Below are 12,353 nucleotides of genomic sequence, written 5' to 3'. Positions count from 1 at the left end.
TGGGTAGGGCTGCAGGTGCACTCATGTGTGCCAGTCCCTTTTCTGAATTTTCTTCGGGAAAATTGTGTACATGAACACATGTCAGGGATGTATGAGCACCTCACCACATTTGCTGCTTCTGTAGCATTCAAAGTGTGTTACAAGGTGTGAGACACTTCAAAGTTCAGAAATAGGGGATCTTGGATATTTTAGAAAACAACTACTAGGGACTTCCCTGGTGGTCCAGTGGTTAGGACTCCACCCTTTCACTAACGAGGGCCTGGGTTCCATCCCTGGTCGGGGAACTAAGATCCCACAAGCTGCGCGACGCGGCCAAAAAAAGAAAAAAATTCCCTCCCTGGGCTGCCCGGCCCAGCCATCCAACGTTTGCATCTCCACCATCCTTCACAGTTGTCCATCCACAAGAACCTCAACACGGCTGAGCCCCGGCACCTGCTGGTGATGAAAGGTGCTCCGGAAAGGATCCTGGACCGCTGCAGCTCCATCCTCATCCACGGCAAGGAGCAGCCCCTGGACGAGGAGCTGAAGGACGCCTTTCAGAACGCCTACCTGGAGCTGGGCGGCCTCGGAGAGCGCGTGCTCGGTATGCAGATAGCCTGGCAACAGGGCCGCAAGCAAGTCCGGGAGACGATTGCAAGTTACTGGGTTAACCTCTGTTTCTCCTTAACTTCCCTTTATTTGCCCCCTATTGTTTTGAAAACAATAAGCGCTGGAGACACTGGGCGGCAAAATGCTGCTGGTTTGCTTCTGACTCGGACTTTGACATTTGGTCTCATGCTGGTCAGTTCTGTTTGCTCAAAAAAAGAGGGGAAAAGAGTTTTATTATCTGGCTTTTGTTGCTGTGCCCATGATCTGTAAACTTAATGAAATGAAAATTAATTCCTTCGGGCATCTAGAATAAAGCCACTTCCTGACTGCCACAGAATGGCTGTGAATTTACACGGGCACTTGTGTGCCAGCTCATAAATTAGATGAACGGTAAACTCGGGGCCCAGGATGCCACCTGTCCTTCCTGCTCTGTCAGCCACCTCGGATTAGAAGTATATTCACCCACTGTGTCACTGAGAAAGTGGCATTTATAATCTTGTAGGTTGACAGATAAAAAGTCATTATTGATGTAATTCTTCTGTTCTTAGTTTGGGTAACTTAGAAGTGGTTCCTTACTCATGTTCTTACCTGCTCTCGTCTAACTTGAGGTGTCTTAGGTCTCTATCCAACTGAAAGTTCGCTCTTAAGTGATTTTTGTTTCTGCACCTCCCACCCCAAAGTAGAAGCAGCCTCTCTTATATGAGCTCCACTTGATACCACTTTAAAGTCCACTGTAACCTTCACACAACATTGAAAGAAACATCTTAAATATCCTGATTCTTGTGTGAACAATAATACTAGATATAAACCCCTTGGGCAGAACGTGTCTGATCTGCATTTATCCTCAAAGAAGCTGGCACGATGGCCCACGTGGGTGCTCAGCAGTGTCCTTTGGTTAGATGAACAGTGAGCAGAGATGTGGCCTTGATTTTTCCCAGAGACGGAAGTGGAGACAAATAATTACACGATGTGCCACGTCTCAGTAACTGAGTGGGCAGGTCTAGGAGCCGGAAACCCTGGTGCCAGAGTCAGTCTGCTCTACAGTGAACAAAGCCTCTTCCTCTGAGGCTTAGTGATGGATTCTGTCTTTTGCATAGTTTTTCTTCCAGGCATTCTGTGTCATTCATAAACGTTCGATACAACTCACTTGGTTATAAAAGTAGACTTTAAAAAAACCTTCCAAACTAAGTGAATAATAAGCCGCTGTCCTGCTGCCGCCTCTGTCACTAGAAGTCCTCACAGGCTCCCCGCCCTCCTGCAGGTTTCTGCCACCTTTTCCTGCCAGATGAACAGTTTCCCGAAGGCTTCCAGTTTGACACCGATGACGTGAATTTCCCTGTTGATAATCTCTGCTTCGTGGGGCTCATCTCCATGATCGACCCACCACGGGCTGCCGTCCCTGATGCCGTGGGCAAATGTCGAAGTGCTGGAATTAAGGTAATGCCCCGCCCCCCTTTTTGGCATCACCTCTCAGCAGCTCGGGGCGCCCTACTTAGTGACGTTGCCTTGTGGGGTCCATGTGGCAGCTGGTGTTTCTCACCCGGAGTATCAATTTCTCATCTCCAAAGCTTTTTAGTTACCACCAGAGAAGACCAAATGGTATTAAGATGTTGGTGTAAACTGCAGATGAGGGATTGAAAAAAAAAAAAAAATCAACTTTTTAAGGGAAATGTAATGTAGCACATTAAAAAGAGCAGAAGACTTGGTAAGTTTGTTTTTTTAAATAAATTTATTTTAAAAGTAGTATGGTTTAACAAATTCAACAAAGTTATATTGGCACTTTTTTTTTTTTAACATCTTTATTGGAGTATAATTGCTTTACAATGGTGTGTTAGTTTCTGCTTTATAACAAAGTGAATCAGCTATACAGATACATATATCCCCATATCCCCTCCCTCTTGCGTCTCCCTCCCACCCTCCCTATCCCACCCCTCTAGGCGGTCACAAAGCACCGAGCTCATCTCCCTGTGCTATGCGGCTGCTTCCCACTAGCTATCTATTTTAGATTTGGTAGGGTATATATGTCCATGCCACTCTCTCACTTCGTCTCAGCTTACCCTTCCCCCTCCCCGTGTCCTCAAGTCCATTCTCTACGTCTGTGTCTTTATTCCTGTCCTGCCCCTGGGTTCTTCAGAACCTTTTTTTTTTTTTTTTTAGATTCCATATATATGTGTTAGCATATGGTATTTGTTTTTCTCTTTCTGACTCACTTCACTCTGCATGACAGACTCTAGGTCCGTGCACCTCACTACAAATAACTCAATTTCGTTTCTTTTCATGGCTGAGTAATATTCCATTGTATATATGTGCCACATCGTCTTTATCCGTTCATCTGTCAATGGACACTTAGGATGCTTCCATGTCCTGGCTATTGTAAATAGAGCTGCAGTGAACATTGTGGTACATGACTCTTTTTGAATTATGGTTTTCTCAGGGTATATGCCCAGTAATGGGATTGCTGGGTAGTATGGTAGTTCTATTTTTAGTTTTTTAAGGAACCTCCGTACTGTTCTCCATAGTGGCTGTATCAATTTACATTCGCACCAGCAGTGCAAGAGGGTCCCCTTTTCTCGACACCCTCTCCAGCATTTATTGTTTGTAGATTTTTTCATGATGGCCATTCTGACTGGTGTGAGGTGATACCTCACTGTAGTTTTGATTTGCATTTCTCTAATGATTAGTGATGTTGATCATCCTTTCATGTGTTTGTTGGCCATCTGTATGTCTTCTTTGGAGAAATGTCTGTTTAGGTCTTCTGCCCATTTTTGGATTGGGTTGTTTGTTTTTTTGATATTGAGCTGCATGAGCTGCTTGTATATTTTGGAGATTAATCCTCTGTCAGTTGCTTCGTTTGCAAATATTTTCTCCCATTCTGAGGGTTGTCTTTTTGTCTTGTTTATGATTTCCTTTGCTGTGCAAAAGCTTTTAAGTTGTATTAGGTCCCATTTGTTTATTTTTGTTTTTATTTCCATTTCTCTAGGAGGTGGGTCAAAAAGGATCTTGCTGTGATTTATGTCATAGAGTGTTATTTTGAAATATTTGCCTTGTTCTAAATTAATACGCTTCATGCAGTGAATGGCATGTGTTCTGTGTTTTCAGTGAACTGGTTTTGGAAGGAATGTTTGGCGTACTCTGTATTGGTCTTAAGTTGCAGAGTACTGTTCAGGTACGCTGATACAGTGTGGTTCAGTGTAGTTCGTGTAGTCTCCCTTGTTGCTGGCTGTTTGATTCTCCGCTTTCTCATTCTCATGAGTACTACTGCCCTGAAAAGCTTTGTAAAAATTATTCTTCTACCACCTCGACTGTATTCTAAATATAATCTGGGGTCAAAAAGAGCAGTGACTGATTTGAATTCTTGTTACTTACTGCTTTCCCTCCAAATTAGGCCAGTTTCAGGATGCTGACCCTTTACTCACCAGCATCAGATTTTTATCATTTTTTTTGTCGGTTTCAGTAAATTTGAGTATTTTTCTGTGATGGTGTAAAAGGAAAAAGATACTGTTTATTCTGTGTGATTGTGTGCCAAGATAAAAACTGGGTATTGCTTTGTGTCTTCTGTGAACTCATGTCTGTATTTTGGGCTAGTTCATGTTTATCGGTTTTATATTTGCATTTCTTTCCCTTTGATATTCCAAGCCGAGTCATCCTTGACACTTACTCTTGCGTACTTGTAAGACTTCTCAAGGTCATTTTCTTGGCAGCTGCGTTCAATAAATTGTCCTCTTCCTTGTCACAGGTCATCATGGTCACCGGAGACCATCCAATCACAGCCAAAGCCATTGCCAAAGGTGTGGGCATCATCTCGGAAGGAAACGAGACCGTAGAAGACATCGCTGCCCGCCTCAACATCCCAGTGAGCCAGGTGAACCCCAGGTAAGGCAGGAAGGTCAGAGCACTGTTGCCTTGAATGTGCAGATGCTGGTAGTTGGGCATCTTCAGCTTGGTTCTACACAGTTTTCTTCTAGGCTTGCTCCAGGTTAGGGATGCCCCTCCAGTACCAGAAAACAGCCTTGTTGTTCCTAGGGAGGGTTTTCAATAGGAGCGGTCACCATAAGCAACACTTAGATGGTGCCTACCGCTCTAAGCACTTGCTACAGTACCCGCGAAGGTAGGTGATACTCCCACCTTGCAGAGCAGGGAGGCTGACGCTGAGTCACGCAGCACACTTGGCAGTCTAGCTTCTGAGTTCACACTGTTAACCACTGCGCCATACTGCCCTGCGCCCAGCACCTTGTCGTTTTCAGGTCCACACTAACAAGATAAAATGGGCAAGGCACAATTGTCCAGGTAGCTCAGGCCAGAAAGGGAGATTTTGGTAATAAAGTAAAATAGATAACTTGAGACAACTTTGTTTTTAATGTTTTGTTAAGGTTTAGGGCCACCCCCCCCCCCACCCCCAGCCAGACCCTACTTTGGGTTTGGTGTTTCATCAGCTCTGTCACCGCCTAAAACTTAGTTATGTTATTTCAATGCGTCTTACAAAGATGGGGAAAGGAAGATGAGAGACAGGCCTGCCCAGTGATTATTGTGAGTCTTGAATGAGATACATGAAAATGCTTTGTCACCTGTAAAACACTGCACAGATAATACATAATGGGGACAGTTCCCTCTGGCTTTGTGGTGTTTACGCAGTGTTCTGCGTAGTGTGGCAACATTCCTTCTTGGGGATGAGCATCGTGCTGGTGAAGAGACGGGTGACTTGTCTTTCGGTCCTAATGGTAGGGATGCCAAGGCCTGCGTGGTACATGGCAGTGATCTGAAGGACATGACTTCCGAGCAGCTGGATGACATTCTGAAGTACCACACAGAGATCGTGTTTGCCAGGACCTCTCCGCAGCAGAAGCTCATCATTGTGGAAGGCTGCCAGAGACAGGTCAGCGCACAGCCGGGGCCAGGCTCTTTCAGGCGCTACTGACCTCGGTGATGGCAGTTCCAGTAAAAACAAAAAACAAAGCAACAGTGGTGGAAACATGAGCCCGTTTCTCTCAGTCTCAGTGTACATGTGCTAGTAAGATGCTCCAGGCATAGAGAGAAGGGTGGTGGCTGGATCACGGTTCAGCCGAGACACGTACTCCACTGTACAGGTCTTCGCTGTGGCCCAGAGTCGGAGCTTCGGCACTCGCCTGGAATAGCAGAGCAGGGTCCTAATGTGTACACTGGGGATGTGAATGTCCAGGAGACTCGCATCCCATACCTGGGAAAGACCTGGGGGTGGGGGGATGCATAAAGGAACGGGGCTTTCCAAAGTGCCACTCACCCAAGTCATGACTTTGAGTAGCCCTTGTGAACAAGGTGGGGGACACGTTTGTTGTCACTCCTGGATTCTGGCTGTGGCTGTGTGCATTCCCGGCTGAGACGGTTCCGCGTCTCTATAGAGTCTCAGTGGGAAAGGAGCAGTGTCTGTCCTGAGAGGCGACTGGAGGCTGCACCTCCCTTATACCCATCGCTAGACTACACGATTCCTAACCCACATCCCTCCTTTTTCTGGCAGGGCGCCATCGTGGCTGTAACTGGCGACGGTGTCAATGACTCTCCGGCTTTGAAGAAGGCTGACATCGGGGTTGCCATGGGGATTGCTGGCTCAGACGTGTCTAAGCAAGCTGCCGACATGATTCTCCTGGATGACAACTTTGCCTCAATTGTGACTGGGGTAGAGGAAGGTGAGAGTGCTGCATGTAAAGCGACCACCAAAACCTCATTCAGATGCTGCCGAGCCGTGTCAGTTTCTGTACGCTTAAGGGATGTGTGCAGTATCTGGTCCCTCTCATTAAGCTCTACAGTAAAAGCAATCTTTTGCTTTCGTAGGTCGTCTGATTTTTGATAACTTGAAGAAATCCATTGCCTACACCCTCACCAGTAACATTCCAGAGATCACCCCCTTCCTGATATTTATTATTGCAAACATTCCACTACCCCTGGGGACTGTCACCATCCTCTGCATCGACTTGGGGACAGACATGGTGAGTGACTGTCACGGCTTCCACACATCACAGTGTTAAGGTGTGGCATTAGCACTCACCGCTGTGCTCTCTGGGTCCCCGTGGCCACTGTAAGGAAAAGAAATGCTCGGTAGTGACATTTCTTTATATAACTTTGCCCCTTTTGTTTTTGAAAGTGGGACTCGTAATATCTCATGTCATGAAAAACATTTTTTAAAGGGAGGGCAAGAATTTTAAAACAAAAGGTTCACAACATCAGCTTGCTGGTTCCTGATAACTTGAAATCCCTTCTCGCCCCTCCTCCCCAGGTTCCTGCCATCTCCCTGGCTTATGAGCAGGCTGAGAGCGACATCATGAAGAGACAGCCCAGAAACCCCCAAACGGACAAACTCGTGAACGAGCGGCTGATCAGCATGGCCTACGGACAGATTGGTGAGCCAGCAGATTTAAAGTATCTGTAGGGGTGGTGTCTGCCTTCTGAGACTTCAAATGTTGGGTGACTTTCAAATCTAGGATGAGCCATGACCTAGGGTGAGACTGGGGATTGTTTTTAGATTCCCTTCCAAGTGAGAATAAATCTTTTGCTGTCTGCCAAGAAACCGTGGTTCTTTAGACTGGGCACCTGCGACTGAGCTCGTCTGCCTTAGAACTGAGGACGCCCCTGCTTACAGAGCCTTTCCAGTGCCAGGCGCAGTTCCTGGGAGCTGCACTATTAACTCAAAGGCGGCTTTTCCTGGGGAAACTTAGTGTCTGTCACTCATTTGACTCTGCAAACCCTAACTCACTGTCCAGAGTTTGCAGGTTTGGCTGATAGGTCACCGCCAAGTGGCTCCTCTGCACGCCCACTCTCCCCACCCCCAGTGCTTGATTTCTGTTCCACCAGTGGCGCATGACCAGCTAACACATGGTCTAGGTGGTGGGCAGTGAAAATACCCTTTGATCCTAAATCCTCTGCCTTTAGGAAAACTTGGTGAAGCCACCATCAGCAACTTGTTCTTCTGGAGTAATGGGTTGCATCGCTGTGAACACTTGGGTAAAATGGGACAGATTAGTACATTATGGAAATATGGAAAAGATTGATTTGACAGTTGCTGACAACAAAGTAATTGGCTGATGGCCAGAAAGACCTCTGATTTTGAGCAGGAGGAAGACTATGTCCAGAGCGTGGGATGAAATCCCACCCCAAGAAGTTGAGGGCATAGTGATTGGATTGGATCCTGGGGAGAACGATCCTGAAAGTGGGGGAGGAGAAAGATGGGGTCAGAAAGTGCCACATTCATGATTTCCACAGTGGCTGGCAGAAAGGCGACGTGTAAAAGTTTTGAGACATGGGAGGGAAAGTCATAATATTTCAGAAATTAAAATGTGGGGAAATGGATTTTTACCCCCAAGGGTCGTGCCCTGATAGAAGCAGATGATCGAGTAATAGAGATGGGTGTTTAAGAGCAAGGCCCGGGCACCGTCTTTTAAGCTCTAAAAAGTGACTCACAGTGGAGCAGGCATGAGCAAGGAGTGTGTCCCGGGTCGTCCGTCCCACCGGTCATAGCCTGTGAGTGATCAAGACCTTCCTCCAGGCCCTGGCGTTTAAGTTGTCTTTCCAACCTCTCAGGTATGATCCAGGCCCTGGGGGGCTTCTTCACTTACTTTGTGATTATGGCTGAGAACGGCTTCCTCCCGACTCACCTGCTGGGCATCCGAGTAGACTGGGATGACCGCTGGATCAACGACGTGGAAGATAGCTACGGGCAGCAGTGGGTGAGTGAGGGCTGCCCGCCTGACCAGTGCCGAACGGAGCTCCTCCAGCCGCAGGGGATGGGGCCACACGGCCTCCGGACACACAGGCTCATCTGTCTGCCTTACGCATTTCAGACCTACGAACAGAGGAAGATCGTGGAGTTCACCTGCCACACAGCCTTCTTTGTCAGCATCGTGGTGGTGCAGTGGGCCGACTTGGTCATCTGCAAGACCAGGAGGAATTCTGTCTTCCAGCAGGGGATGAAGTGAGTAGGGCACAGTCAGGGGTCCTGGCTCAAAGAAGGGGTCTGGTGACGTCTAAACCCTTTGCCAAAAGCCCAGCACCTGACACACAGGGCAGAGTTTCTGGAAACTTATTTGCGGAGCAAATTGAGGAAGCAAAATGTTTTCTAGGTTTTTTCATCTGACCTCAATCAGGTTCCTAAGTACAACTAATAATACATAAAGACATCGACCTGCCATTTGACACGTAGCATTAGAAGATACACTTCTGTTTGTGTTTTTAAACTTTTCCCCACTCCTTGTTTTTTTAGGAACAAGATCTTAATATTTGGCCTCTTCGAAGAGACGGCCCTTGCTGCTTTCCTTTCCTACTGCCCTGGAATGGGTGTTGCCCTGAGGATGTATCCCCTCAAGTAAGTCCATCCTCTTCTAGCTCCAGAAAGTGGGAAATAGTAAGTGTGGCTTTTCCTCTCGTGACACACGTTAGTAGCTGTTATTTTGGGAACTCTTTGGTGATGTGTACAAGAGTTCCTCTGGATTGGAAAATGAGGAAAGGCTGACTCAGTAATGCAGACCAGCAAATCCACAGACTGTGCTTAGGACTTGCCGTCACTAGGGCCAGCCGAGCTCTGGCCCTTGGGCTTGCTCGCCAGCCAACTGCACTGAGCACTCAGGTCCCCCATGGCCTCAGCCCCGTCGTCTTGAGGCCAGCGGAGGATATCCTGGAGTTTGGGGACACAGGTTCCAGTCTTGATTGGCTCACCCAGTCACTGCGTCGCATGGCAAGCGGCTCACCTTTGTGGGCCTCTGACTCTTCTGCTCTCGAAGGACAATGGTGGAGCAGATCTGAGGTCCTTTTACTTTCCAGTCGAGCACGGGTAGTGTTTGTTAGGAGATCATGGGCGGAGGACCGGAGGAGGCTGACCACTAGTCTTTGGCCAGAACCAGACTGGCCTTAAACATGGTGAATGACTGCACTTTTGATATAGACCTGAATTTTCACATATAGGATTTGCCACAAACTCCAGTAGTGTTTTGAAGCATTGAGTGTGTTTGTGGTGTCTGCTAACTGGTTGAGGTTAGGCAGCTGCAACCTATTAAAATATGCTAAACCACAGAAAACGGGACCCTACGAGTCAAGCTTTTGATCTAACCATCAGTCTTCCCGTGCTCGCTCAGACCCATCTGGACTCTCTCGACTAGCCTGTTGCCCCTCACCTCCTCTCACTGATCTCATCCCAAAAGTAACCAAAGCCTGTTGGCTTCCCTGACTGCCCATCTGTGGTGCAAGGGGAGCCTGGCATCCAGGGTCTTGCTACTGTGCCAGCCTGTCTTCCTAGCCTTATACCCATCCAGGCTTATGTTAGGTGAATTCAGTACTTCTCTTCTGCCTACATATTTGGGAAGGCTGTTCCCTTCTCACCCCATCAATCCCGATAGTTCCTCAAGATTGGTTTTCTCAGGACTTGTCCGCATGTGATCTCACCCTCCCGGGCGTGTGCAGCTGCACCCCTCCTTTGCCATTGTTGTCAGTCACTTCTGCTTGCATAGATTGTTATTTTCAGAGCATGGACCATGACATCTTTTTTGACTTTGTGTCTCCAGCCGCCTGCACAGAGCTGGCACACAACAGGGGCAAGTCTTATCCAAGCTGAATTCTATCATCTTGGGCCATTGTTTGTTAAGAGGAGGCTAGGAGGATCAGAGCTCTCTAAAAGGCCAAAATGGAAAATCTCTACAAAATCTCAGCCTACAACAGGCTGGTGGTGCCTCAGGGCATCTTTTGCTATGACTAGAGAACTTGTTCCCAATAGGTTCTATCCAGTGTGGAAGGTGGCTTAGTTACAAGGGTCCCCAGGTCAAACGAGGTCATCTTCTAGCATGTGGAGGACACACGAGACAGGAAGAGGAGGAGGAGAGATGCCAGAGCTCTGTCCTGGGACAGTCTTCCTCCAGTGGTTGCTGCGGGAAGCTGGTAGTCAAGAAAGCGTCAGCCTCCTTTGGAGGCCGCCTAGGGAGCCTGTCTCCAGGCTGGGGACTGTGGCAGCAGCCCCTGGGCCCCCAAAGGCCTCGGATCTCTGCTAGGGTTCAGCTTCTTATTCCCCAGGCCTGGGACTCAACGCACTCCTGACTGTCCCAAGCCCCACCGTCAGAGACCACATTCAGGGGATGATTAAACTGGTTGTGACCCACACCGGCAGTTCTTTATCTTCAGATGCCAGGACATCAGACAGATAAACTTGAGTGAGCTTCTTAAATACTTTAAAAACGGAAGAAAGAAAATGTCCAGTCGCTCTGGAATCATCAACAAAAAAAAATCTAAGCTGACCTACAAACCAGTTCTCAAGGAAAACCCAACTGAAGGTGGCAGTCTGCTTTCTTCTGCCTCTCCGGGCCCTGAGCACACAGCAGCGGGCTGTTTTTATCATGTGTTCTGTGTTAATGCTCGGCCAGCTACCCATGACTGTACTTGGCTTCTACTTTCAGGCTGATTATTTCATTATCACTATGCTGATGTGCAGTCTTTATCCTTTGAGTTGTGCGTACGCAGATAAATTGTCACTTGATTCTATTTCCAGACCTACCTGGTGGTTCTGTGCCTTCCCCTACTCTCTTCTCATCTTCGTGTATGACGAAGTCCGAAAGCTCATCATCAGGCGACGCCCTGGCGGTAAGTACAGGCATTTTTAGTTGGGGGTGCGGGCTGCGGAGGGGCGCCTGTGGGTCTACTGGCTTTTGCTCTGTTTCCTTTGAAGTGTTTGCGCTCCTCCACAATCAGTCTGCTTGGCTAAGTCCATTGGAAGCCAACTGTAAACTGATTTGAGTCACAGCCCGTCCTCAGAATGGAGATCTCAGTTGAGGTTTCAGAACTGACCAAATACAAACCAAATAGGATGCAGTGGAAACTTGGTCAGAAATCTAAACCATCTTTCCAAGTAACACGTTACTCTTAAAAGCATTTAAATAAATACAGTTGAGGGCCCAGACTGAATTTGGGTTAAACACCCCACCCCCCATTGGCTTTGTTCCCCTGAGGTCCATTCTTTCTGTCTTTCCCTCTGCCCCCTCCCGAGGAGGAATACTCACTGTCACTTATCTCTGTCTCTCTCTGTGGCCCCCAGGCTGGGTAGAGAAGGAGACCTACTACTAGACCCCCTCCTGCACGCCGGGGAGCATCACGCCACACACTCTGCACCCACCACCCACCCCCTCTTTGTGTACTTCAGTCTCGGAATTCGGAATTCTACCCTGGTAGGAAAGCACCAAAGCATGTGGGGAAGCGAGATGTCCCGGAATGAAGCATGTAGCTATATGGGGGGGGAGGGGGGAGGGCTGCCTGAGAAACATCCGTCTGTGGGAACAACATCGGGGAAGGTTTTTATGTGCCTTTTTGTTTTTGTAAAAAGGAAAACTCGGAAAGACTGAAAGAATACATTTTATATCTGGATTTTTACAAATAAAGATGGCTATTATAATGGAATTGGTCTCATGCCCTCATCACTTCCACGGTCCAGATTTTCTTGTGTGATCGGTCTGGAGCCGTGGTTCCCAGCGCACGAGTCCCTGGCCAGGAGCTTCATCGGCATCACTTGGAACTTGTTTGTTAGCACAGCAAAGCCAGGGCCACTGAACCAGACGCTAACCAGCAATCTGTTTAATAAGTCTCCAGGTGATTCTGATTCACATTCAAGTTTAAGGACCACAGATTAAGGGGAAACTTTCTGCCCGTGCTTTTGTGGTCTGAGTAGGTGAGCTTACCTCCCCATTTTCCCATGGGCTACTGCGGGTGGTATGGCTGGAACTCCCCCTGCTGCCTTCACATCTGCTTCTTGAAGGACACACCTGTCA

At 47.8% G+C, this 12,353-nt stretch overlaps 1 protein-coding gene across 1 annotated transcript in view; it reads left to right on the top strand.

Moving 5' to 3' along the window:
- Nucleotides 1–11,985, top strand: part of ATP1A1 (ATPase Na+/K+ transporting subunit alpha 1) — a 32,579-nt gene extending 20,594 nt beyond the window's left edge. Inside the window, exons 12-23 of the mRNA XM_061183636.1 lie at nucleotides 391–583; nucleotides 1,850–2,025; nucleotides 4,325–4,461; nucleotides 5,311–5,461; nucleotides 6,080–6,248; nucleotides 6,394–6,548; nucleotides 6,836–6,959; nucleotides 8,137–8,282; nucleotides 8,397–8,527; nucleotides 8,816–8,917; nucleotides 11,084–11,175; nucleotides 11,627–11,985. Of these exons, the coding sequence (XP_061039619.1) occupies nucleotides 391–583; nucleotides 1,850–2,025; nucleotides 4,325–4,461; nucleotides 5,311–5,461; nucleotides 6,080–6,248; nucleotides 6,394–6,548; nucleotides 6,836–6,959; nucleotides 8,137–8,282; nucleotides 8,397–8,527; nucleotides 8,816–8,917; nucleotides 11,084–11,175; nucleotides 11,627–11,655 (1,605 nt within the window). The 3' untranslated portion in view covers nucleotides 11,656–11,985. The remainder of the gene's footprint in view (nucleotides 1–390; nucleotides 584–1,849; nucleotides 2,026–4,324; nucleotides 4,462–5,310; nucleotides 5,462–6,079; nucleotides 6,249–6,393; nucleotides 6,549–6,835; nucleotides 6,960–8,136; nucleotides 8,283–8,396; nucleotides 8,528–8,815; nucleotides 8,918–11,083; nucleotides 11,176–11,626) is intronic.
- The last annotated feature ends 368 nt before the right edge of the window (nucleotides 11,986–12,353 follow it).

Source organism: Eubalaena glacialis, chromosome 3 (genome assembly GCF_028564815.1).
Source record: "Eubalaena glacialis isolate mEubGla1 chromosome 3, mEubGla1.1.hap2.+ XY, whole genome shotgun sequence".
NCBI lineage: Eukaryota > Metazoa > Chordata > Mammalia > Artiodactyla > Balaenidae > Eubalaena > Eubalaena glacialis.
This window is presented reverse-complemented; position numbering and strand designations above follow the sequence as displayed.